Source organism: Vanacampus margaritifer, chromosome 4, assembly GCF_051991255.1.
Source record: "Vanacampus margaritifer isolate UIUO_Vmar chromosome 4, RoL_Vmar_1.0, whole genome shotgun sequence".
Lineage (NCBI taxonomy): Eukaryota > Metazoa > Chordata > Actinopteri > Syngnathiformes > Syngnathidae > Vanacampus > Vanacampus margaritifer.
The window spans coordinates 4030001-4055473 of record NC_135435.1 but is presented as its reverse complement, the minus strand read 5'-3'; the positions used below and the strand labels follow the sequence as shown (position 1 = coordinate 4055473).

General features: G+C 38.4%; 1 protein-coding gene across 9 annotated transcripts in view; it reads right to left on the bottom strand.

Moving 5' to 3' along the window:
* LOC144050542 (uncharacterized) overlaps positions 1–25473 on the bottom strand; it is a 105630-nt gene that overhangs the window by 12527 nt on the left and 67630 nt on the right. For 4 of the 9 annotated variants that reach the window (XM_077563888.1, XM_077563890.1, XM_077563891.1 and 1 more), the window contains 10 exons: positions 25132–25249; positions 23454–23545; positions 23212–23350; positions 21012–21121; positions 20421–20544; positions 16737–16870; positions 13558–13667; positions 13094–13262; positions 11323–11427; positions 73–11202 (listed from right to left, as the gene is read on the bottom strand). In XM_077563888.1, coding sequence (XP_077420014.1) covers positions 73–11202; positions 11323–11427; positions 13094–13262; positions 13558–13667; positions 16737–16870; positions 20421–20544; positions 21012–21121; positions 23212–23350; positions 23454–23545; positions 25132–25249 — 12231 coding nt within the window. Of the gene's footprint in view, positions 1–72; positions 11203–11322; positions 11428–13093; positions 13263–13557; positions 13668–16736; positions 16871–20420; positions 20545–21011; positions 21122–23211; positions 23351–23453; positions 23546–25131; positions 25250–25473 lie in introns of those variants that run through there. The other 5 variants (XR_013293868.1, XM_077563894.1, XM_077563889.1 and 2 more) reach the window with 4 other exon arrangements.

Genomic DNA, 25473 nt, shown 5'->3' with positions numbered 1-25473 from the left:
ATGCAAAACACTGTCGAGGCATGAAGTGCAAGCAACAGCCAAAATAAAACCACTGCTGAAGACATTACTTACCGCCCCATGTTTTTCAATCTGGAAATCACTTCCTTTTGACCTTTTCACACTCATGGTCCTGACAGTGTTTAGGCTTGACCCTTGCCTGGACTCAACCACTCTTGTAGCCCCTGCCAACTCATCAACAAGCCTGTCACGATCATTTTGGAGGCTGGCCATGGATTTGGAGAATGCAGAAAGCTGCCTGCTATAGGTGGAATTTTCCAGGACAACCTGTTGCAGTTGTTTTTCCTTCTCCGTCAAATCTTTTGTTAGCTTGCCCAGCAACTTGTTCAGCTCTGCATGAGAATCTTTGCTTCTCAACGCTCTTAATTCATGAACATGGATCTCCCTTTCTTTGGTAAACATGGCCACATCAGATGTAGCGTCCTGGAAACTGCGCTCAACCTTGTTCAAAGCTGCCCGAGTCTCCTTGAGCTCTTCATCATAGCTGTTTTGCAAGACCTTGAAGTCTTCGATAAGCTGGTCACGGTCATTCTGCAAGGCTGCCATGGCTTTACAAAGTGACTCATTTTGAGCCTTTAGGTCTTTATTTTGCCTTTGGGCTTCCAACAACTGATGCTCCATTTCCAGTTGGCCTCTTGCAAGCTCTGTGACCCTTTGCTCAGCCCTCTCTCGCTCAGTCCTCATTAGATCCACCTTACGTTCATAAGCAACCAGTTCAGTATTGTTTTTATCATCTGCATTAGCTAGTTTTTTGTCTGTTTCATTTTCAAGCAGCTCCATTTGTTTCTTTAAGTTATCAATTTGGGTTTCCTGAGAGAGAAGTTTTTGCTGCAGATCAATGCATTCAGCTGTTTTAGGCGCCACAGTTTGCTGCAGATCAGCAACGACTTTGCCCTCTTTTGTAGCCTTCTGACTCACTAATTCACTTTGCAGTTTTATCACCTGTGCTCTAAGTTTAGAAACTTCTTCCTTCAAAGTACAAATAACCTCTCTTTCCTTTTGGAGATCTGACAGAGCTTCTGTGTATTGCTTTTCGGCTGCAGTCTTTTGGTTTTCAAGATTTTGTATAACGTCCTCCTGTTTTTTTAACAAAACTTTCAACTGATTGTCTTTTAGGGATAAAACTTGATTAAAGTCCTCTCTGTAACGAATGAGTTGGGCCCTGAGCATAGCGTTCTCTGAATTCAGGTCATCCATCTGATGTAATAATTTCTTAATTTCATATTTAAGGCCTCTAGTTGCACCACCTACATTATCAGGCGCGACCTCTTCACTTTTAAGTTCTAAATGACTCTTTGCCTCGAGTATTCTGTATTCAGACACCAGTCGTTCTTTTTCACTCTGTACAGATGCCAATGACTTCTTGATAACTTCCATCTTAGCTGATACCTGCTCTTTTTCCTGGACTGACTTGTTCAAGCTAATTTGCAGATTTCTGAGTTTGGCCTCAAGTTTTCTGAACTCTTTATCAGCCTTTTCCTTTTGGTGTTGTAAAGTTGTTAACCTGTCTTCATAGACAGCTTCTTCTGAGTGACAATTAGCCTGAAGTTGCTCAAGATATCCTGACATATGATCATCCCTACAGGACAAAAGAGATGAGATCTCAGCATCTTTGCTTTGAAGAAGGGTTTTCAATTGAAAGGAAATTCCCTTTTGGTTTTCAAATTCGGCCTGCAACTTATCATTCTCAGCCTGCAAAAGAAGCATTTGAGAGTCCAAGTCGGCATTTATCTTTTCTGCCAGGTTGCCATGAAGATGCAAATGGGAAATCTCATCTTCTTTGTCAGCAAGCTGTATTTCAAAAGTGCTTCTATCTTCTTGTACTTTTTGAACTTGAACACTGAGATTATTTACCTGCACAGTCAAAAGTTCTACAGTTTCAGCAAGTTCCGCATTGCTCGCACTCAGAAACAAGATCTGCCTCTGATGAGCAGCAGAAGCAACTGAATACCCATTTAGTTCACTCTCCAGTCTTAATTTAGTTAATCGGAGTTCATTCACCTCTTTTTCGCTCAATCGCATATCATCCAGTAATCTTTTCATTGCAGAACCTTGTTCGATGAGCTGGTTATCTTTCTGCTGCAAGGAGTTTTGAAACAAATCATTCCAAAGTTTTGTAGCATTTTCCCCATGAGGAGTGGATGATAAAGCAGACAGTTTTACTTCATTAGTCTCAAATGTTCGTTTTAGAATAGTCATCTTCAGATTTTGCAAGTCTATTTGTTGCTTTAGCTCAGTGACTTTTCTACTCTCGTGATTATTTAAATTCTTTAGATCATCTATCTGTTTCTGCAACATAACTTCATTGTCCTTAAATGAATTTAATTGTTTTTCAACGGTAGCTTCCGTTAATTTTGTTTTCTCTGTGAATGCACCTACAGAGCTAACATTTTCTAGAGCTAGTTTAAGGTGGTCTCTTTCTGACTGAAGCTTTCCTATTCTTTCTGTGGCCTCCTGGATTTGAGTCTTGCATGTGATCAGATTGGCTTCATCTTGTTTGTTTTGCTCTTCAACAACAGAGATCTTGTCAGAGCTTTTACTTAAATCTATTTTCAAGTTTTCACAAGAAAACTCTGAGGTTTTCAAAGTGGTCTCCAAATGCAAAATGTGCTCTTGGTATTTAATGCAGTTTTGTTGCAATTGATTTATTTCTTGATGCTTTTCTTTTAGAAGGCCTTGCAGTTCTTTATTCATGTTCTTGGACCCTTCCTTGCCTCGCTGCACAGATTTGAGCTTATCCTCAAAGTCTCTGACTAATTTTAGATGCCCCTCATCTTTTTCTTGGCGAACTGTGTCATTGATCTCCTTGCTAATTGCAAGATTAGAAGATAGCTGGCTGTTTTGGGCTTGCAGGTACTCATTTTCATTTTTCACTTTGTCTAAAATCTCTTGAATATTTTCTAGCTCCTCTTGCAGAAGACACTTATCATCTTCTAAAATTCTAACCTTTTCATTAAGACTAATCGTTTCTTGACTGTGCCGACTCATCATGTCCGTAAACTCATCGTCTTTTATTCGCAGCTGCATTTCATGACCATTGTGCATTTTTTCAAGGTTTTCAGATAGAGATTTATTTTCTTTTTGCAAAACATTATTGCTTTCAAGTTGAACACTAAATTTGGCCTTGTGGGCTTCAATCTGGGCAGTCAATAAACTATTCGCACTTAGTGCCTTATCGAGTTTAACCTGCATGCCCTTCGATTCCATACACTGTTTTTCCAAAGCATTAAACTTTTCAGTCAGTTCTCCGTTTTTAATCTGTGTATCTGTAATCTTGTGTTTGCAAGCCTCTGGTGGCGACTTCAGTTGTAAAATTTCAGCCTCATAGTGTTGATTTTTGTCAGTCAGGTCACATATTGCCAGCCTGTGGGTTTCATTGATCTCAGCTAGTTGTTTTTTAATGTTGGCATTTTCTTGTTGCAGATCCTCAAGCACGTGTTTTTCTTCTGAAAAAGTCTGCATTTTCTCTTGAAGTCTTTCATGTTCCTCCTCCACTTGTCTTGCTTTACCCTGCAGAATTTTCATCTCAGTCTCATATTTGTGCAATTTTCTGAGGGCATCCTGTCTATCACTTTTGGCTCCTTCCAGAAGTTGTCTCATTTTGTTCATTTCCGTGCCAACATTCTCATACGCTTGTAAAAGGGTCTCATAGTCTTGTTTAAGTTCTGAATGCCTTGATTTCCATTTGGTCAGCTCTTCCGTCTGAGAGTCTTTCAGAGATTCCAGCTGGCAGGAAAATGCTTGCTTCTGCTGGGTGATATTCTCTATGGTTTGCTTCAAGCTCTCACATGCGTCTGATAGACTACAATTGTCATTAAGGATACGCTCTACTTCAGAAGTAAGCTTCTCTTTATCAGTGTTAACACACTTCATATCAATTTCCAGATCTCTATTTTGTTGTTTTAGTCTTGAAAATGAGGATTCCAGGGCAAGACATTCAGCTTCCTTAGTGTTGATTTTTGCTGACAAATTTCCAACTTCCTCTTGCAATGATACCTTTTCCTTTATGAGTTCTTTCCTTGAGACTAAAGCAGCTTGAAGTTTCTTGGTTAATAGTGTCATTTTATTTTGGTTATCCTGATCATTTACTTTGCCACGATCTTCTTGAGATTTATGAAGATGTTCAATTTCTCTTTTCATCCTCATAATGGAAATTTCATGGTTTGTACATAGCTGCTGTAATTGCAATTGAAGTGAGGCAATCAGCTCATCCTTTTCTGATATCGCGAGCTTAGCTTTATGTTTCGGAGCTGATTCAATGTCTTCCGTAGACCTGTTTACATGTTCTTCCTTGATGGACCTTTCAGGAATCTCTTCATATATCAGCTCTTTGACACACTTGCACTGGTTCAGCTCTGTATGAAGCATTCCTAACTCGGTCCTGAGTTCATCAATTATTCTCAAGGCATTTGCATTGTCTTGCTTCAAAGATACCACATTTGTTTCTGTTTCAGCATAGCCCAACTGTGTTTGTTCAAGTATCTTAGTCAAACTGTATTCCTTCTCACACAACCGTTGCTGTGCCTCTGCCAAAACTCTCTGAATGGTTAACACTTGATCCAAATGAATCTTGTTTTTTTCCGTTTCTTGATACATTACATTATTTGTTTTCAGCTGACTTTGCTTCTCCTGTTTGAGCATTACCTTAACACCTTTAAATATTTCTTGGCATTTTACAACCATTGCTGTATCTTCTTTAAAAACCCTGTGAGCTTGGAGATCCGGGGCCAAAGTTTCAGCTCTTTCCTCCTCCTTTCCTTGAGCTTTGTCTTTAATTTCCAATTGTGCTAGAGAATGGGACTGTGTGTCACTCTCTGCCAGAGAATTCTTTAAATCTTGCACAGTTTCATCCTTCTCCTGAACAAGCTGTCTTAAAATCTTCAGTTCATCTAAATTAGAAAATAAGGTTCTCTGGAGTCGCTCCAGTTCCCCAAGATTCTCATTATATGTTACCTGAATGGCAGTGAACTCATTTGTCTGCTGACGGTGTTGTTCCAAGAGAGCCTTATAGTTATCTTGCACTTCGTTTAATTCTTTGGTTAATTGTTTTTCATTTTCTTGAGCTTTCTTCAGAGTCTCTTTTCGTGCTAGTAATGCAGCCTGGGTCTTTTTCTGTAACAATCCCCTTTCTTGCTTCATTTGTGCAAGCTTGTTCTCTAACTCAGCAGCATTAGTATTGGAGAAAGCTCCATCTTTAGATTGATCTGCACATCCTGTGATTTTTTTCTGAAGCTCTTCCAAATTTTTCATCAGGCTCTTCTTATCCTGTTCAAAAATATCTTCTTGCTCAGCAGCACTTGCCTGAAGCTGTTGGATTAGGACACTTTTCGCATTGAGTTTTTGCAGCATTTCTGCCAAACAACTTTCTTTTTCACTTACTGTCGATTGCAAAATGTTTTTTTCAGATTCGAGTTGTTCAAGTTTTTCAGTTTGCATTTTGTGATAATAAATTTCCCTTTCTTTATCAAGGCATTCCTTTTCAATAAGAGAAATCCTTTCTTCATACACTTTTGCTGCAGAATGAGCTTGTGTTGTTGTTTCCATTAGTTTGTCTTGTAAACGTGAAATATCAGAATCATTATTTATACTGTCATATTTTTTTACCAAGTCTTCAATTTTTTTCAACAGATCCTTTCGAATGAGGAGGGAAGCTTGAAGTTTTTTCTTTATTATATCTTTTTCTTTAGAAAGCCTTGCTATCTCACATTTTAGGTCATTGTTTTCTTTTAGCAGTTCAAGCTTTTCCGAAGTCTTAATTTCATTCTCCCTGAGCAAACATGAATTACTTTCTTCTAGTTGCAGCGAAATCTCCTTGTACTGCTGAGTGGATGTGCAGTAATCGTGTTGTATAATTGCTAGTTGTTTTGATAGATATGCATTTTGGCTATCAAGTTTCACTCTTTCATTTAAAGCAGACTCCATGACTTGGGAGATAGATGCATCCTTTTCTTTTAACTGTTGACTAAGCCCAACAAGTAATTCCTTTTGCTGACTAATCTGAATGGTCATGGAGTTGATTTGATCGTCTTTTGTTTTAAGTTCGCCATGTAACTTTGAGCGTTCGAGAGAAGTTTCTGTCACTTTTTCTGCCTCAATCTTCAGATGAGTTTGTAAATTATCAATTTTTTCCTGTAAAAGTGTAATTTCTTGACTTTTTTCAAAATTACTATTATTTTCTTTATAAATTGCAATTTGCATTTTTTGAAAATCTGCTATAGTACTGTCAAATTTATTTTTCAAAGCATCTACCTCAAAGTAATGACTTGCTTCAACTTGTTTTATTTTTTGATGTAAATGTGATTGGTCTTCATGTAAATTGGCGAAGACAATGTCAGCGCCACTGAATTTTGCTGCAAGTTGTTCTAACTCCTGTTCCACAGCTTTAAGTGCCCGTTTCAAATTTTTTGTCTCGTTATCCTTTTCCTTGACTAATACCAAGACCTTTTCAAGTTGTATCCTTGACGTTGATGCCTCAAACTCTTTTGCACTAAGCAGATCAGAACCTTTTTTAATAGCGGAGAATGCTTCAGCCAGTTTGTCTTGCAAACTGTCTAGGTCCTGTTTCAAAGCATTTACCTTAACATCTTTAGACGCAATTTCATTTTCAACATTACTCAGTTGCTCTACAAGTAGCTTCTTATCATGTTTTTCTCTATCTAGGACTAGCAGCCACTCTTTTTCAGTGTCCTGCAGAATTTGCTCCATCTTATGATTACTATCTTTTAACCGAGACATTTCCTCATCTTGAGCACTAACCTTTGTTTGAAGGCTCTCCTTGTCATACACCATTTGCTGGATGCTTTCACTCATGCTGCTGGACTTCTGCTCCAATTGAACTTTCAGCTCCCTCTGGGATTCACAAATTTGATGATGTCGCCTCTCCAGTTCTTCCTTCTCTGCAAAATGTTTTCTAAAATCCTCATCTAAGCGTCTATTATCATCATTGACAGCTGTGAGAGACCTCTGGTGCTCTTCCCTTGACAAACTAATCTCTTCATTAAGCTCCTTATTGTGCAATTCAAGTCTCTGTATTTCAGAAATCAGGTGAGATGTATGTTTGGCTTGGGCTGTGTACTGATTGTTAATCGCATGTAAAGCCATTTCTCTCTGCTCCAGGTTTTCTGTCAATGCATTCATTTGCGCCACAACTTGAAGATGCTGAGCTTTTAGTCTTTCTATTTCAACTGTCAATAGAGTGACACTTGCTTGGTGAGAGGCAAATGCTTCATCCTTTTCTTTTGACAGCTGGGAACTCTGGTTCCTTGTCTCCTCAAGTTTATGTTGGTTTGAAGACAGCTCATCTCTCAAAGTTTCTATGGTGATCTTTGCTGTGTCAGACCTTTGGGACAGTTGCTTTCTCATATCCTGCAAATCCTCCAAATTGGCTGCATATTTTTCTTGTAGGTTATTAAGGGCACTTTGTTTTTCTTCAGCTGACTTTTTGTGGTCGGAAGCGTCAGAGGACAGTATTTGCATTTGACTTTGTAATTGTGACACTAATTCTGTGCTTTTCATGAACTGAGTTTTGAAAAGTAACAACTCATCGGCCGTTCTCTGTAAATTTTGAAGAGATTGTGATTGTTCCATAAGACTACAGTCTCTTTCTTCTAAAGATTTTTTAAGATCTTTTGTTTCTGTTATCTGCATTTGCAGGGTATTGTTAATTTTAAAAGCAGATTCTTCAAGGTGTGAAATCTGTTCTTTTAAGCGCTCACACTCTTTTCCTTTGTCTTGGAGATTAACTGTCAATTTTTCAGTCACAAGCGAGACATTTCTTTGATCCTCAAGACAAGACTGCTCTTTTCTCTCCATTATATTTTTTAGTGTTGTTGACTCTGTAGTAAGACTTTGGACTTGATCTCTAAGTTTGCAGACAGAATCTCCGAGCTCTGTAACTTGACCCCTTAAACTAAACGTTTCATTATCTTTCTGTCTCAACTGCTCCTCCCGCTCAGAAATCCTACTTTCAAGTTCTTTAAGGGAGTCATCTTTTCCTTGGATGGTTAAATTAAGATGTTCCTTCTCTGACTGTGCAGTTTTAATTTGGAGTTTGCTATCATTAACTGCCGTTTTTAGATGTGCATGTTCTTCGTGTGCTTTGGAAAGCTCTATATAAGATTTCTGAAGCTCAGATGTCAATCTTACATTCTGATCATTTAGTGCTTGAATTGCATCTTTTAAATTAATTACCTCACCTTTTATTAGTTCATTCTCTTGTGTTAGTTGACGATTTTCTAAAGTGAGCGTCTCTACAGAATCCTTTAGGTTGGTAATTTTAATCTGCAACTCTTCTAAACTTTTGTTCGTAGCTACATGTTGACTCTCAAGTTCAATCATGGATTGACTACGTTGATTTAGCTCTTCTTTCTGGTTTTCAAAATCACTTGTTATATCTTTTAACATATGTTCCTTTTGTTCTATCTGCTGCTTTGTCTCTAAGCATTCTTGCCTGACTGAGTCAACCTCACACTGCATCTGCAACACAAGGTCTTTCTGTAGCATGACTTCATTCTGATGAACAATACATTCATCTGATTTCTGTTGAAGCATTGTGTCCTTCTCCATTAGCGCTGTCTTTAGTACAGACCCCTGTTCTTGAAGCATAGATATGGTGTCCTGCAATTGCATTTGCTGGATCTGCTGGGCATCCAAACGGGAATTATTTTCTACCAAAATTTCTTCTTTCTCAACCATTGAGAGGTTTAACTGACTAATTTGTATTTTTAGGTCATTAACTTGCTCCTGCAATGTTTGAATCTGCTGATCCCTCTCACTCAGTGTTTTTGAAAGAGTGCTACATTCATTGGTTTTCTGAGGTAAACACTCTTCATTAGACATTTCCTTCTCCTGGAGGGCCTGCTTTGCATTACTTAATGAACCAATAAGCTCATTCTTTTCATTCAGAAGATCATTAATTATCTTCTTATCATTTGCTATTTTTACCTCAAGTTCAGATTTCTGTTCTTTGAGCAGACTAATCTCAGTGTTTAATTCAAAAGCCAATGAAATTTTCTGTGCTAACTCTTTTTCTAGATGTTCATTATTTTCCATTAGACTAGTTATCTTCATGCTATAACTAGAGTTCTGCTCAAGAGTGACTGTGAGCTGTTGATCAAGGTTTGAAACTATATGTATTTTCTTGTCAAGCTCATTTTCTCTGGATTTGAAATCTGCATGAAGTTGTTTGTTTTCTTCTGCAATTGTATGCATTTCACTTTTAATGGTCCTCAGCTCGGTTTCTCTGGAGTCTGCTTCTGATTTGAGTTTTCTGGACTTTTCTTCCTTTTCATTGATTTCATTTTTTAGAGCTTTGACAGTCTTGTTTACATTGTCAAGGTCATTTTTGTGTTTTTGGCACTGCTGTGCTATATTTGTCACCATCATTTCTCTTTCGCCAAGATCCTTGGAAAGCTGAGCGCGTTCAGAATTAAGTGATTCAACTTCCACTTGGAGCTTAGACACAGAATTCCTATGGAAAATAATTTCATTCTGCAAATGATGACACTCTTCCTGTTTTTCCGTCAAACTTGTATCCTTCTCCAATAACTCAGACTTCAGACTGCAGTCCTGTTCTTGAAGAAGAGATAATGTCTCTTTCAGCTGCATTTCCTCACTTCTTTGAGCCTCCAATTCTGCTTCAAGATCAGCAGCAAGCTGCTGTTTTTTTCCTACGGTAATGCTTAACTCATCTACCTCAGAAATGTAGCTCTGTAATTGGCCTTGCAGTTGTGTGATGGTGTCTTCCTTCTCCCTGAGTAACTGGTTGAGATTACTACATTCATTTGTTTTGACCAGGACAACCTCATTGTTTGAGAGTGTGCTTTGTTCAAGAACTCTTTTTAAATCAGTATTTTGTAAAATTAAATCTTCTCTATTTTTTTCTAATTCACAAATAATAGTGTTGTTTTGTAAATGTTGCGATTCTAATGCGGATAATTTGACATGCAAAAAATCTCTTTCGTTTTTGATTTCTAAAATTGTCGCTACTCTTTCAGTTACTTCCAGTTCAAGTCTTGTGTTTTCCTTTGTTAAGTTTTGCACTTGCCTCTTTAGATTGTTGTTAAGTTCAAGAGCAGATGCAACCTTTTCATTAAGTTGGTTTCCATTCAGATTCTGCAGTTCAAGGTTTTCATTGAGATTTTTAAGCTTTTCTTGCAACTGCTCTTTCTCAGTCTCCATATGTTTTAAGAGATCCTTCATTTTGAACATATTTTCAATGTTGTCATCAAGTTCTTTGCACAATTTCTTATTTTCTGATTCCCTGGCTTGCAATTCAGCGCCATAGCTCTGTCTGTCATCCATTGCCTGTTCATTATTTGCCTTCAGTTGGCTTTCTAGCGATGCTATGATTTTTTTGCATTTCTCCATCTCTTCTTGAACATTGTCCTCACTCTGTATTCGTTCCTTTAATTCTCTGGACAACGACTCCATGTCATGACTGTATTTTTCCACTTGGGATAGGAGTTTGTTCTGCTCATGCTTTATAGTTTTAAGTTCATTTTCATATGTCTCTTCTTTATTAAGAATATTTTTGTCATTGTTAGCTTTTATTTCCTTGAGCTGCAAAATGAGTTCATTAGACTCTTGTTGCCTTTGAGTAGCTAAGGTCAGTTGTTCCTTTAACGAAGAGATGACTGTTTTACATTCAGAAAGTTCAGTATGATGGTTCACAATCAGTTTTTGAGTCTTAGATTGGAGGTCCTGAATAGTTTTCTTATCGTCCTTGGCCTGTTTTATCAGGTAGTCCATCTCTGCTGCTTTAGACTTGCTTTCTTCTTTGGCCTTATCTAACTCCATCTCAACATCCTTTAGATTCCCAACAAGCTCTGCGATTTTACTATTAAGGGCTTGCTGATCTGCAGTCTGCGAGTCTCTAACAATTGTGGCTTCTCGATTTGCCTTGGTCAGTGCATTTTCTACTTGAACCAAGTTTTCTTCTTTGAGTCGAAGCTCTTGCTTGAGAAATGTAACCTGTTCTGTATATTCCAAAATGTTGCCATTGAGTGCTTTATCTTTTTCCAACAGAATATCTTTCAATATATCGATCTCCCGCTCACAACTTTGAAGATCATGAATGAGTTGGGCCCTTTCTTCCAAGTGTGACGTGTTTAACTTGTCTAATTCCTCATTCGTTTGGTCAACCTCAGTTTGTAATGTGTCTAAAATGATGTCTTGCTTCTGTGTCTGCAAAAAAAAAATCAGATTAAGTATCAAGAGATCAAGGGATACGTTTTTTTCACAAAAGCAAAATATAAACCTGCCAAAATTAGTTGAATATCTAAAAAGAGATAGACTAAGGCGCACCTTGTCTCTCAGCCCACTCAGCTTCTGTGTGAGATCAGTGACTTCTGCTTTTAACTCAGAGCAGTGTTTCTCTGAGATACTGCTTTTCTTGGAAACAATTTCAAGCTGAGTATAAGAAACGAAACGATTAGATTAACCAATATAAAGCCACATACATCACTATGAATGGCTAAAGCTGGGCATACATGTCATTTTATTTGTGTAATGCATAAAACATTCCTATCAACTTTCTTGGAACATTGCATGGGCTAAAAAGGCATACACTGAAGGAGTTCGCTAAACGGGACGGGTACAGTTTACGTGTGCCCATGTGTGTAATGTGGCTCTTTGCAGTAACTCAGTAAAAATTAAGGTTGAGGTTAAGTCGGACCTGTCAAAAAAAAAAAAATTGTTTCTTGGGAGGGGTGTGGGTTACGATTGTTTCGCAAAAACCGAGACCATTAATGTAAGAGCTCGTTGCCCCCAAAATCCCTGTTCCCTCAGCATGGGAGTGTTCGGAGATACGCTCCAAGCACGCTGCTTTACTCAGACCATTCGGAATCTGAGAATGTTGTTTAAATGTGCCGTCCGGTTATTCACAGTGCCACAAAATAAGGAGTAATAAGGAGCCCTCCGTCCCATACAATCCATTTTTTAAACTGCTAATTCCTCACAAGGGTCGCGAGGGTGCTGGAGCCTATCCTAGCTGTCTTCGGGCAGTAGGTGGGGTACACCCTGAACTGGTTGCTAGCCAATCACAGGGCACACAGATGAACAACTATTCACACTCACAAACACACCTAGGAACAATTTAGACTCTTCAATTAACCTACCGTGCATGTTTTTTTGGAATGTAGTAGGAAACCGGAGTACCCGGAGAAAAAACAGTGCATGCAGTTTTAAATTAAACAGCTGAGTTTGATGAGTGGAGCACCGTGCTTGCTCTTTACCACAGCAGCAGACGAGGACGGCAATCTGGTGTCTATCAACTAGCAGCAGCTAAAATCATTTTTTTAATTTTTTTTTTATAGTTGTATTCTAAAACGGCTTACCTTAACTACAATTATGTGTTAATCCTGATGGATTTTAGATAAGCCTTTTAGATCCTTGTTATTGAGAGTGAAAACATAAGTTGCCCTGACTTCCGTCCTTCTTCTTCTCTGTCTTCTTCTTCGACGTATTAAAATGTAAAAATTAAAACGAAGAAGACGTAGACAACGAAGAGGCATGATGGACATGGCAACTTTGAATAACAAGGATCTAAAAGGCTTATGAATCCACCAGGATTGTACCTTTTGGCAACAATGCAACACGGAATTGTAGTACTAGTTAAAGTAAACTCTAAGATACAACTGTAAAAAGAAAAAATTACAACTAGTTTATAGCTGCCATATTGTCGCCTTCGTCTGCTGCCATGGTGAAGAGTGAGCTTGGTGCTTCGGTCATCTGATCTCAGCTGTTTATAATGTCCTTTAACTGCATGCACTGGCTACTTATTCTGTGGTACTGTGAATAACCAAACGGCACATTTGAATAATGTTTGGAGTTTCTGAATGGTCCGAGTGAAACAGAGCGCTTGGAGTGTATTTCCGAACACACCTACATGTGCTGCTGGAGCGCAGTTTGAGTATGTATACAGTCTATAATCAGCAGCTTGGTACTTATTTGTCATGTATTTTAAAAGTTAAACTTATTACGTGTTCCAAGTGTTTAGAAGGGGTTTAATTAGCACAACGTATACAGTATGCCCAGCTGAATAATAAAAAATAAAAAAAAGATTCCTAACTCTTACAGCTTGCTCTGTTTGAAGAAGTTTGTCAGACATCTCTTTGTACTGAATCTCTTTTTCACTCAACGATTCTTTGAGGCTGTTGATGAGCTCAAGTTTTTCCGATGTCTTGGCTAAGATGTGTTCCTTCTCAATGAGTGAGCTTTCCAGGCATTCTTGTGTGTCACTGAGCCTAAAAACAATAGGCATACAAGGACTATTAATCTTCTCAAATGAATAGTAAATACCTGTTTCCTTGTAAAATGGGAGATAATGCGTCAAGCAATGTTATAACATCAATATTCCCAAACTTTAAATATTACAGTAGTCATTTATGTTCAGGCAATTGACATACTGTTACTGACCAGTGTAGTGTAATCTTAAATTACGAAACAGCACTGAAAACTTTACAATAATATAACAAAATAGTCATATTAAATCATCATATTAAAAAAAACACATTTTAATCTTCACTTGGAATAACCTACCCCTTAAGTTGTTCATTGAGGCTGCTAACCACCAGCTGATGTTTTTCTGCTTCCCTGTTATGTTGACTACGCACACTGGCAAGTTGGGTCTGTAATTTATCTGTCTCATTCTGTAAGGGCAGAAACATTAGGAACGTCAGGATTTAAATAATTTAATTAAATCCTGGACATACACAAGTGGACAAAATTGTTGGTACACATGTTCATGAAAGAAAATCCCACATTGTCGGTCACAGAAATTACCTGGATCTGACAAAAGTAATCAGTTACATTTTATGAATTCAACATTTTATGAAAATTAACCAATAAAAATCAGACACTCTTTTTTAATTGTGGCTCACCAGAATTATTTTAAAAAACAAACCCATTAAACTTTTTTAGGCAAAAATGATGGTACCCTAACTTAATATTTTGTTGCACAACATTTTTGAGGTAATCACTGCAATCAAATATTTTTTGGAACTTTCAATGAAACAGCTACACCTCTCAGCAGATTTTTGTGGCCCTCTTTTCATGAGTAAACTGCTCCAGTTGCCTCAGGCTTGAAAAGGTGGTTTCTGCAGATGGTCTGTTTCCGCTCCTTTCACAGATGTTAAATAGCATTTAGATCAGGACTCATAATTGTAAGCCACTACACAATAGTTTAATGTTTTGCTCTTAGCCATTCTTGAGTGTTTTGGGACATTGTCCTGTTGCAAGACCCATGTCCCGTGACTGAGACCAATCTTTCTGACACTGGGCAGCACATTTCTCTCTATAATACCGTGATAGTCTTGACATTTCATTATACTGTTTGCAGATTGAAGACATCCTGTGACAGATGCCAAAGCAGCACCAGAACATAACAGAGCCTCATCCATGGCCACCTTTAATTTTTCTGATGTTTTTTTTTAGGTTCTCTTGTTACCATTTGTATTATCCATCTCTTCAATTTGTCATCAATATTGCTCCTGCGGCGACATCGAGGGAAGCTGGCTACAGCCCCGTCCCATGGATCCTAAATTTCTGCCTAATATAACTGCTTGGAGATGGTCTTGTAGACTTTACAGTTAACATGTTTGTTTATAATTTTCTTTTAATCTTCTGAGACAACTCTCTCCTTTGCTTCCTCTGGTCCATGTTTAGTGTAGTACACACCATGTCACCAAACAACACAGCGACTACTTTAACCTATTCAGGTCAGGAACGCATTACCGCGTTTCTACCTCTAAAGCTGGGAAAGTGAATGGCTGTGAAACGCTGATTCGTGAGTTATGAAATAGATGACAGTAGTGATGGACGTCGCGGACTTCGAAACAATGGAACCATTTGACAATGATATACCGTTAAGACATATATTTGCAGACAATGAGGATGTCGAAGATTTCGACGGCTTTGAAACCGAATGCAGGATGAATTATCACTCGATTCCCCGAGGTTTTTACAACGGCATCCCAGTGTTGAAGGTAAATATACCCGTAGATGCTACACTGTTTTTACATTTTTACTGAAAAACTCAGGGCGCACCTCGGTATTGAAACCAATATTTACGGTCACCTTACAGTACAGTATCGTAACATATGATGTGGTGCACACTTAAAAATATGAACTTGCAAGCACAATACAGCATTTTATGATATCAGTCAGTATTTGTTCGTATCTGTGAATGTTCGTAAGTCCAATGTTTGTAACTAGAGGACTACCAGTAGTTTACAAAAACGAAATAACTAAAACTAAAATTTAAGAGACATTTATGTTATGAAATAAAATAAAAATGCGTTAAAAAAAAGAAAACTAATTGAAACTATATCTTACGTTAATAAAATTAACTAAAACTATAACATATATAATATGAGCGAAAATGTCCTTCGTTTTATCTTTGTCAATTAATATCACACATAAGCTTTCAGGACTCATTTTAAATTTATTTTAGTATTGCTGTAGTTAGTTTACTGTATTATACAATACTTAGGGATTTTTTTAAATAATGCACTTGAAAAATACAGTATTAAGAAAAAACTAATAGCAAAACTAAAAACTAAACTAAAAACAAACAATTTTGTCCATGTGTATAATTACCACTGCACACAGATGTCAATGACATAATGATGATCAAAAAAATAATTCAAGTCTAAGGCCCTGTTTACACGTAGCCGGGGGGTTTTGCAAACAGGAGATATTTTTCTGCGTTTTGTCCTGTTATCCACACGTCCCGGGGTTGTTTTTTTTCCATTAAAAACAAATGTATCCAAAAACTCCGGCCAAAGCGGATTTCTCCAGATGTGCGTTTGCGTGTGACTGTCGTAAACGGAGTTTTGCGTCATCGCTCTACACACGTCACTTACAAACATACAATTGTGCTTTATGAGCACAACTGAAAATGTACAAAAGTTGCTTAATGACACAAAAATGCTATGAATTGTCACCAAAATTCACATGCACATCTCTACTCCTGTCAATTTCATCCTCTGAAAATATCAAAACAATTGCCACCGTATTTTGGATTTTATGGGCATTAAGCTGTTTCTCAAAAAAGAAAGAAAAAAGAAAGAAAAAGTCTTGTGTGTTCTGACAGTCCGTCTTTGTGTGATGTATGGTGGAAGTGATATCAACAGTCGAGCAGTATTTGGCTTAAGTAGAGGCTTGGCATGCATCTAAATGAGATTAAAAACGCACTTCCCGTTTTTGTGCGCATTTATGTTTTTTTTTTTTTTTTAACAAATAAGGTATTGGGGACGACGAGGAGGGGGGATAAAATTTTGGTTTAAAAAATACCCTGCTACGTGAGTTCAAGGCCACCTATACTGTCATGTGTCGACCGAATATTAGACTCTGTTTGAACATTGTTCACAAAACAACTAATGTAAAGTTCATGGTTAAACACGCACACCACACCATTAGCAGTCACCGCCAGAGGTGCTCTCTAGCGCACACCTACTGTATGTGAAAGACCGAACAAACCTGAGGGACCCAGTTTGGCTGCTCATCTTCATTTACATCAAACGTCACCTGTGTTAGAAGGGTTTGTTACAATATCCCAGTCCTCGGGGGCAGGGACATGCAAATGACTAAGCATTTTTTCATCAGTCGGTGAATGTTAGTGTTAGTTTACTGTGTTGTGCTGTACAGGGGGGATATGGTGTGATGTTTCCTTAAGTCTTTAAGATCATAGTTCACATGTGGTTGAAGGGTGAGATTACCTGTAAAGTCTCAATGCGCGCCTGCAGCTGGAGACGATCTTCCAGACCTTGACAGCGCTCTTCCAGGCTCAGTATCTGCTCTTGTAATTGATTTCTTTCACGCTCCAGCTCCTCCACGACAGTCCGCAAACCATCTTTAATTTTCAGAAAAAAAAACAAGCAGAAATAAATTTGTCTGATCAGGGTATACACTCCTATGCCAATCTACAGGGTATACACAGATATTGTCATATTTATTTTTTATTGAAACCATTAATTTTCCCAGATTGCTTGACTTTCTAGCTAACATTGCCAATGACTGTGATGATTAAAACTAGAAAAGGTCATTAAAGGTAACCACCAATCATGGCTCAGTTTGCTGACCAAACCCAGAAAACAGGTGAGCCGTGATCGGTTGTTACCTAGTTCCTCAGCACAGATTATGTCATCTTCAGTTGGCAGCAAGTGGGAAAAAAATATTTAAAATGTATTGTTCATGAAAAATAATGAAGTTATCAGATTAACTTCTTCTTACTGTTGAAGTGGCTTAATGAGTCAAGTATCCCTTTAAAAAACACTCCCTTGATCCTAAGAGTCTTAGCAAATATAGACTAGTGTCAAATGTCTATTTCCAAAATTCTTAAGAATCTTGTTACTACAAAATGCTGCAGCAAGACTCATGACCAAGACTAGATAGTTTGATCATCCTACCCCTATAGTTGCCACCTTGCCAGCTGAGATGTGATTTAAGGTTTTGGTACTTTCCAATACAATATTACAAGGATTAGCAACTTCCTATCTCGATGATTTGCTTTAGTTGTACACTATGTTCCTCCTTACGCTTACAACATGCTGATCTTTTAGTGAAACCTCCAGCTAAAAAGAGGTTCTTATTCTAGAACATTCTCAATTTGCCTGTAGTACTCTGGAATGCCTACTTGAGGAAATTACAGCGGTTACGTCTGTAGCGGCATTTAAATCTTGACTTAAGCCTTATTTCAACACGCTTGCATTTAGTTGAAAGGGACTACACCATGGTATTTTAAGCCCTTCCACAGTTAACTATAGGCATATAATGAGGAAATCTTACCTTTGACACAATCGCAATGTAATTTCTTATGAAATAGGAGTTATTTCGATGGCTATTTTTCTTACCCGGAAGTCGAACGAAAGTCTAACGCTCGGTTCAGTTAAACCCCGCCTCTCCTCGTGGCTACCGCGCCCCTCTCATGACGTAGTCCGAGTCAGCTGCTTCGCGCAACGCCCACGAAACACACAGATAGGTTTTAAGCCAATTTTTAAAATGGAGTCTAAATTTCACGGGCTGCTAGATTTCTGCGTTTGGTCACGCAAGCCATCAATTCTTGAATAAACATTTGAAACAAAACGGGTCCTTGCCGCAATAAATCATGGGAGAGGAGGGGAGCAGAGAGGTTAGAGAAAAGAAGGAGGAGGGGGAAAAAAAAGAACCACAGCGGGTCGCAAACCCGCACCCTATTGCTTATGGGGGGAGCGCACGATCCACTACACCATCCATTCATTTAAAATCAGCCGATGGATTTTTAAGACAGCCAATTGTCATTTCATTGTAAATATGAAGAATAATTGATTGCTTTGAATTCATTTGGACATAATGTTTATTGATAAAGGCTATTTTTGTTACTATCCCATGCGGGGGTGGGGCAGCACGCAATGACGTCAAACCGTGTCAACAGCTCGTTTTCTCAGGTTGGGAGGGGCTGGTGCTTGGAGAGCAGAATAACTTTGAATTTCTCTTACAGGGGCGAATGGAGGAAAACACAACTTTGGTCATGTTTTTGGTGAGGAATTTGTATTTTAACATGGCTCAAAGCTCCAAAAAGTTGATTTTTCATGTTGCAGTCCTTTTAAACCACACCTGGATTTTGGCCTGTCTTACTGCCACTTTTCTTGTCTCCATCCATTCTCCTGCTTGGAGACGGAACTAGGTAGCCATGAGTGAATTGAGGGTATCGCTGTTGCAGTGGAGGATTCTTCAATGACTAACCAGGACAGTCAGGACCTGTGTAGGCCCAATTTCCAAGGAGTCCAGCTGTGGTGCTTCATATCAATCAGCTGTGGTGCTTCAATCAATCAGCTAAAACTAATATGGAAGAGCATCTATTTGATTATCTATCATACCACAATATTAATGCAACACATTCTGCACCTACTTGTTAGAATAAATGTACAGGAGTTAGGGCTGGACAATAAATCGAATGAATTCGATTAATCGTCATTTTGAAAACCGAATCGTTGAAAATTTGATAAATCGTGAAATCGAATTTTGTCTTCTGAATTATTAAACGGTGTTGTTCTTAGGTTCTGTGATTTGTAATTTTGCTAACTATGAATGTTACGTTTATGTTAAAACAGATTTTGAGTCAGTATACATTATTGTTGTCTGAACATTTTGCACAGGATTGTTTTGAATAAATTAAATCTTTAAATAAATCTTTGTTGGGATTATTAGATTAAAATCGTAATCGTCCTGAATGACTGAAAAAAATTGGGATTTTATTTTTTGCCCATATCGCCCAGCCCTAACATAAATTACCTATATTTACTCTTATAGTATTGCAAATAATTTATTCAGCAGTATAACCTTGTTAGAATCATGAAGTTGTCTGTGAAGAAGAGCACAGCGTGAGAAAGAGCATGAATCCTACTTCTGCAGCTGCAGAACAATAACTGTGCCCTTGTCACAAGATAAGCACTGAAACATTTTGTTGTTGGAGCGCCGAAGAAAAATGTCTGTATTATCTGCGCAATGACTCAAAACCGTGATGGTTTTAATGTTGCTGCTGTGTGCCCCTCTCCCCTTTAGTGCAGCAACGGCTGTGTAACTAGGGAACGTCCTGTAAAACATAAAAATAGAGGGCTCGGGAGAGTGTGTCTCAGAGCGGGTAGGAGATTGTAATCTGTGCACAGCTCTGTCCGTTCTCACAAGTAAAAATAATCTAAGGTCTCTTGTCTTCCTTCCTTGTCTATTGTTTATTAAATGTTCTAGGTTGGCTGAACCTGACACTACTGCAACCTGATCATCCTGGAAAGGGTATCTCTCCATCTGTGTTCCCTTCTCCAAGTGTCTTCTTTTTTTCCCCCAAATTGGGAGTTCTACGTTGAGGAAATTTTCTGTAGTTTTGAAATTGAAAAGTGAACTGGGTCATCTGAAGCATGTCGTGTACATCCAGCCACCCCCACCACCACCAAAAAACAACAACATGCAATCAATGGGGAAAAAAATAACCACAGGCTTGCTTGCAACATACAATACCTTTTAAAAGTTTAGATACAGTTTCTCAATGAATAGCATGAGAAAGTGTGTCAACATTTTTGACATGTTGCTATATGATTTCACCAAAGCTCAGTGCATTCAAAAAACTAAACCCAGCAAACTAGTCAATTCAACCAGCATGCACGTTGTGGTGAAAATGTAAAAACATGAATGTCCTCATTTGATTTAGTATGACAATTTTCAGAAAACAAACATGACCAAGACACCTTACTTGTCACACATAGTATGGCCTGATAAATGGTGGAAAGACAAAAACAAACAGCTACAAAACAAACAAAACAAAACATGTACCGGTAATTACTGCATAATGTTATGATAAACAAAAGATCAACCCAAAAGTGAGGACAACCAGGTACATGCTGGTGTAAACTGTCTAGCGGTTCTCCCACCTGTGTCAGGTGTACTGTACTCAGGCCACCAACCTCCCATATTTTCTCCTTCCATTGGAGTTGTGCTCTCCGAGGTGCTTTGGTAGTCCTGGAATGGGGCTTTTCCATCAAATTCAAAATCCTCCTATGCGCAAGAACAATTCTATCAAACAGATGATATAAAACAACTACTGGTATCTTTAAAGTAATACTATTCTAAGTCTGGCAAGTAAATTAACTTAGAGCAGAGATTATTATAGAAGTTGGCCTATTGGTAATGCATACATTATGTGAATCTACAACGACTGTAGTCTACTTATAACTAATAAATTACTTAAAATGCTAATGTCTTGAGAGCAAAACACATATATGAGTATGCATCTCATAACCCTTGCAGGACGCTGTAAATACATCATGGAGAACAATGAAGAGAACATAAGGCTATATGGGTATATTGATTTTTTTTAGAACAAACTTTAATGAATTTTACAAAAGGGAATTCGTAGTCAATTAAAATGTCAGGGTAAACCTGAATGCACAAATACATGTAATATGTGATGACACAACTAACAGCAAACAGTAAACTCACAATAATGCAGTGTATGTGCCTACCTGCACGCTTCTTTGGGCCAGTACAGCCAGCTTCTTGTGTGCCCTGTGTTGGCTGAGCCCCTGAGCTTGAGCCAGCTCCTCCTCCAACCCCTGCTGCCGAGTAGCCAGTGCTGGATCGGAGCAGCCAGGAAAGAACCAGTCATCCTCAATCAGTTTTGTGCCACAGGGATAGTGGGTATTTGGGTTGGATTGAGGATGTAGGTATGGATGGAAAATGGCGTGAAACAAAGTTTGGATTGTAGATAAAACAGGAAGATACTGATAGAGTTCAGTGAAGAACTGTGATCACAGATAGTGATAGTAGTGGGTGGAGGGAGATTGCCATTAAAATTGTTTTTTTAAACAAACAGTGAAGACAATATAATGCGGGTAAATATTTGAGTGAATATTGAGAAAGAAGAGAAACAATGCGGGAAATAAGAAGAACACGCTGAAAAACTGTGGTCGGAGCTTGCACATGGTTTACCGGCACATTAGAATGAAAAAGTGACTGCCTCAAACATTTGGGACACAAGAGAAGAAACTTGACTGAAGGCAGGAGAAACAGACCAATTTTCATAAATCATTATAGAAGCCAATCATCATCATGATCACTGACTACAGTAAGAATGTTTTGGTTCTTTTAATTGCAGCAAGATTTTCATTTTGTCAAACTGGATGAAAGATCCTCGATGTGGCTTTTTCTAAATCATGTACAAAACATGTTCCCATCCTTTATGTGACAACAGGCTGACAAAGTGGAAGCAAAAGGGGCAGCTCAAGGCAAGAGAAGAAAATAGTTGAATGGACACAAGGAAATTAAACAAGGTCTCACAATAAAATAGTAGCAAATGAAAGAATAGAGCCAAGCAGATACTTTATATATATATATATATATATATATATATATATATATATATATATATATTGATTAAATAGAATACATGCTATTGACAACAGCCATTTTGTGTTCATGTGTTACACACATTCCTTTAAACTGTAAACAGAGTTAAATGGTTATATTGGCAGCATTTGCCAGATACTGGAACTGCAGTACTATTACAATTGCAACTTGTCAAGGCAGTCTTTTTCCCCATCTCTCAGTGCTTTTTGAAAAGGTACTAATATGCAATGTGGGGTTGAAGTTATCAAGCAATCAGAGGCATAACTGGTGTGTGGCAGCACAGATGCAGTGGGGTGCAAATAGAGGCCATTTTTCACTGTACATCTCTGAGACAGTAAATTTATGGAAACTGTGAAACGGCTATGACAACCAGTCTTAGCTAATTCAGCCTTCCTCACTTTGAGGGTAATGTAAAATAATCTCTTTAAAAAAGATCCACTTCCATACAGCTGTTCCACCACAAGTATATTGCTGACTGAATTTCTTGAACTATTACTTTAATTCATTATAGCTTGGTCAACAAAGAAATATTGGAGAAATAATTTAAAACAACTATGACAGAAAAACAGTGTGTGAATAAATTTAATGGAAATTAACCTTCGAAGAGTGGGGTAGGAAGATGAACTAAAACTAAGACTCAAATGTGCAGTCTTCTACTGTACTGGCTGCAGTTCAACCCATTAAAGACAACATTCTGGGAAACTGCAGCCAGTACAGATAGTAAGAGCTACACTGCAGCTCAGGAAGAGCCTGCGTGCACAAAACTGATGGGAAACTGTTCTGTGGCTACTCCCATCCACGGAGCAGGAGCTGGAGAGGGCAAGTGGGGGGCAGAGGTCCTCATGATGGGACAGCACAGGGTCAATGAAGTACTCCTCATTAACAACGAAGGGAGCAGTGAATATAATATAGAAACGGAAAGTAATGTTCAGACAATAGGACACATAGTAAACATTACAATAAAAATGTTTAATTTAATTTAATGTAAAAATGTTTTTTGTATCACTAATTATGGTATCAATTAAAGAGGGTGGTGGAATGATAGGACAAAACAAGAGGTGGAATTCACACTTAGTTGCCAGTTTGTAAGCCTAAACTATGTATTTATGTAACATGTTTCAAATATCTATGTCCATGGATTAGAAAGCAAGTCTATCCAATTAGATTAATAAGATTTAAAAAAAAATAAATAAATAAAAAAATCTAAATTAACACTCAGCACTCATTGCACAATGCTGATAGATTAGATTGAATATGCTATTGGAGATTTCAAGACCTGTGATATTATTTTTAGTCACCCTCTGGCAAAGCTCTTACCCTCTCTTTCTTCCTCCATGTGGCTAATGCGAAGGACCATGGAAGCCTTCTCTTCCCTGGCACTCACTGCCTCATCTACCATCTCTTGCCACTCCAAGACCTGGCTTTGAGCATCATCAGTGCTTCCGGACTCACTTGCCTGTGGTCAAGAGGGTAAGTCAGGAAAGAATAAGCATAATAAGCACCTCACTGAGAATGCACGGTTGGCCAGTCCATTTGAAAAACAATTCTAGAACCCAGACCTGAGAGGTAGCTCTCTTTGTAAACTGTTCCAAGTCTGCTTGCAGTGACCTCTGCTGTTCCTCATAAACCATCAGTTTAGCCTCCAACATTTCTGTCGGTAAATGAATCAACACAATGTGTAAGAATACATGTAAATGATTGTTTAGTGGTAGCTTTTGAGTCGTACTCAATCCAAAAATGTTCTTTTCAATAATATGTTGTATGCACTCCCACTAGTCTAAACATGGCATTCTGATTAATATTGCATTTGTGGAATATGAATTAAGCAGCAAAATCCACTCATTTTTATCCATCTCATGGGGCAGCCATTTTGCCACTTACTGTCAATTGAAAATGACATTATAGTTACAAAATGGCCACCCCCTGAGATGGATAAAAACAGGTGGATTTTGTGGCTTAATTCATATTTCGCGAACGCAATATTAATCAAAATACCATGTTTAGACCAGTGGGGCTGAGTTAGGGTTGGGTGGTATTACGGTGTTACGGTATGCCTGGGTGTGAAAAAAATAGCAACAGTGTCGCTTTTAATACAGTCATTAAAATTTTAAAAAACTGCAGTGCATATAACATTTTTGGGATAGCACACATACCATTTGTAGTTGTGTTTTCAAATTCTAGTTTTACTATAACAATTAGTAACAATTAGTATCATAACCATTACCAGTACCATAACAATTTAAAATTAATAGTAGGTTTTTATGACATTCACATAAACGCCCAAAGGACGGAACGAAACCAGATGGCAAGTTGCGCAGCTCGAGACTCAAGTACATCGATTGCCTCCAAAAAATAAAACTGCTGCAATAGGGCAGCGAATGTCAATGAGGCCTGTATACAAATTCTGCATAAAGACAGTAATGATGTGAGATGGAAATACTTCACATCTTAGGACTCATCTGAGGAACTACAATCCCCCACTGACTGCTACAAAGAGATGAGTGTGTCGCAGAGTCCAAAAAGTTTACCAACTACTATTATAGAACAGCTAAGTCCATAGTCATATGACCTCCAGAAGCACGACACATAGCTCCATTTATACCAAAAATTAGGAAGTGCCTCGGTTTCGTCCATGGACACACATCAAACCGAGATGGCAGTACACAGGTGAGCGTTTAGTGTGTGTGTGTGTGTGTGTGTGTGTGTGTGTGTGTGTGCGCGTGCGTGCGTGCGTATGTTAATGTATCGTGTAGGTGTCTAGTGTGCACCCTCAGCACCCACAACGGGGGGAATAAAAAAGTCAGAGAAACTGTTTGTGGACATGTAGGATCACTAGACGTTTGTGCGGGTCAGCAGGGAAAGTTTAAATGGAGCTTGGCTCTGCGGGTAAAAAGAGTGCATGGCGTGCGCCCACGTCAGCTGCACACTTCAACCAAAGACAGCACGCGCCAGTTAGGGAGTGACAGACATTCAAAAGCACTCTGTCACACAAAAGATTATTACAAATACAACTGGAACACACAGTGAACAGATCTGTGATCATTAAATAGGTTGGCGGTGGTCAGCGCAAGATACAATGAATGTAAGTCTAAAATTTGTGACGGCATTACCATGTAACCCAGTGAAATGAGGAGACAGTAAAACGGTGTTAAAATTTGAATACTGCCCAACCCTCGGCTGCAGATTTTCCGATATGAAAACAAAATAATGCTACAACAAATTCCCAGTTTTAAGTACCATTGTTTGCTTTGAGCTCCTCGTACTGCTCCACCTTCCAAAAGTTTTCCTCTCGATCCATCTCTAGTTCCGTAATCCGACTTCGCAGGGCAGTAAGATCAGGAGGGGCAACACCAGCCTTAAAAGGAAAAAGGACAGATGGCTAGCAGGTAAGACTTGCATATATAGTGGTGCTAGGGCTGATCGCAGTCAAGATTCCAGTCAATGTGATCACGTGATCATCAAAGCTGCATTTTGGCAGTGCTTCTGACTGATCCAGAATTTCGTGTATTTCACACATAAAAGTCACCGTCTCCCTCATAGGTGTAGTCAGAACTTTTTCATTAGGTCAGGGTGATTGGT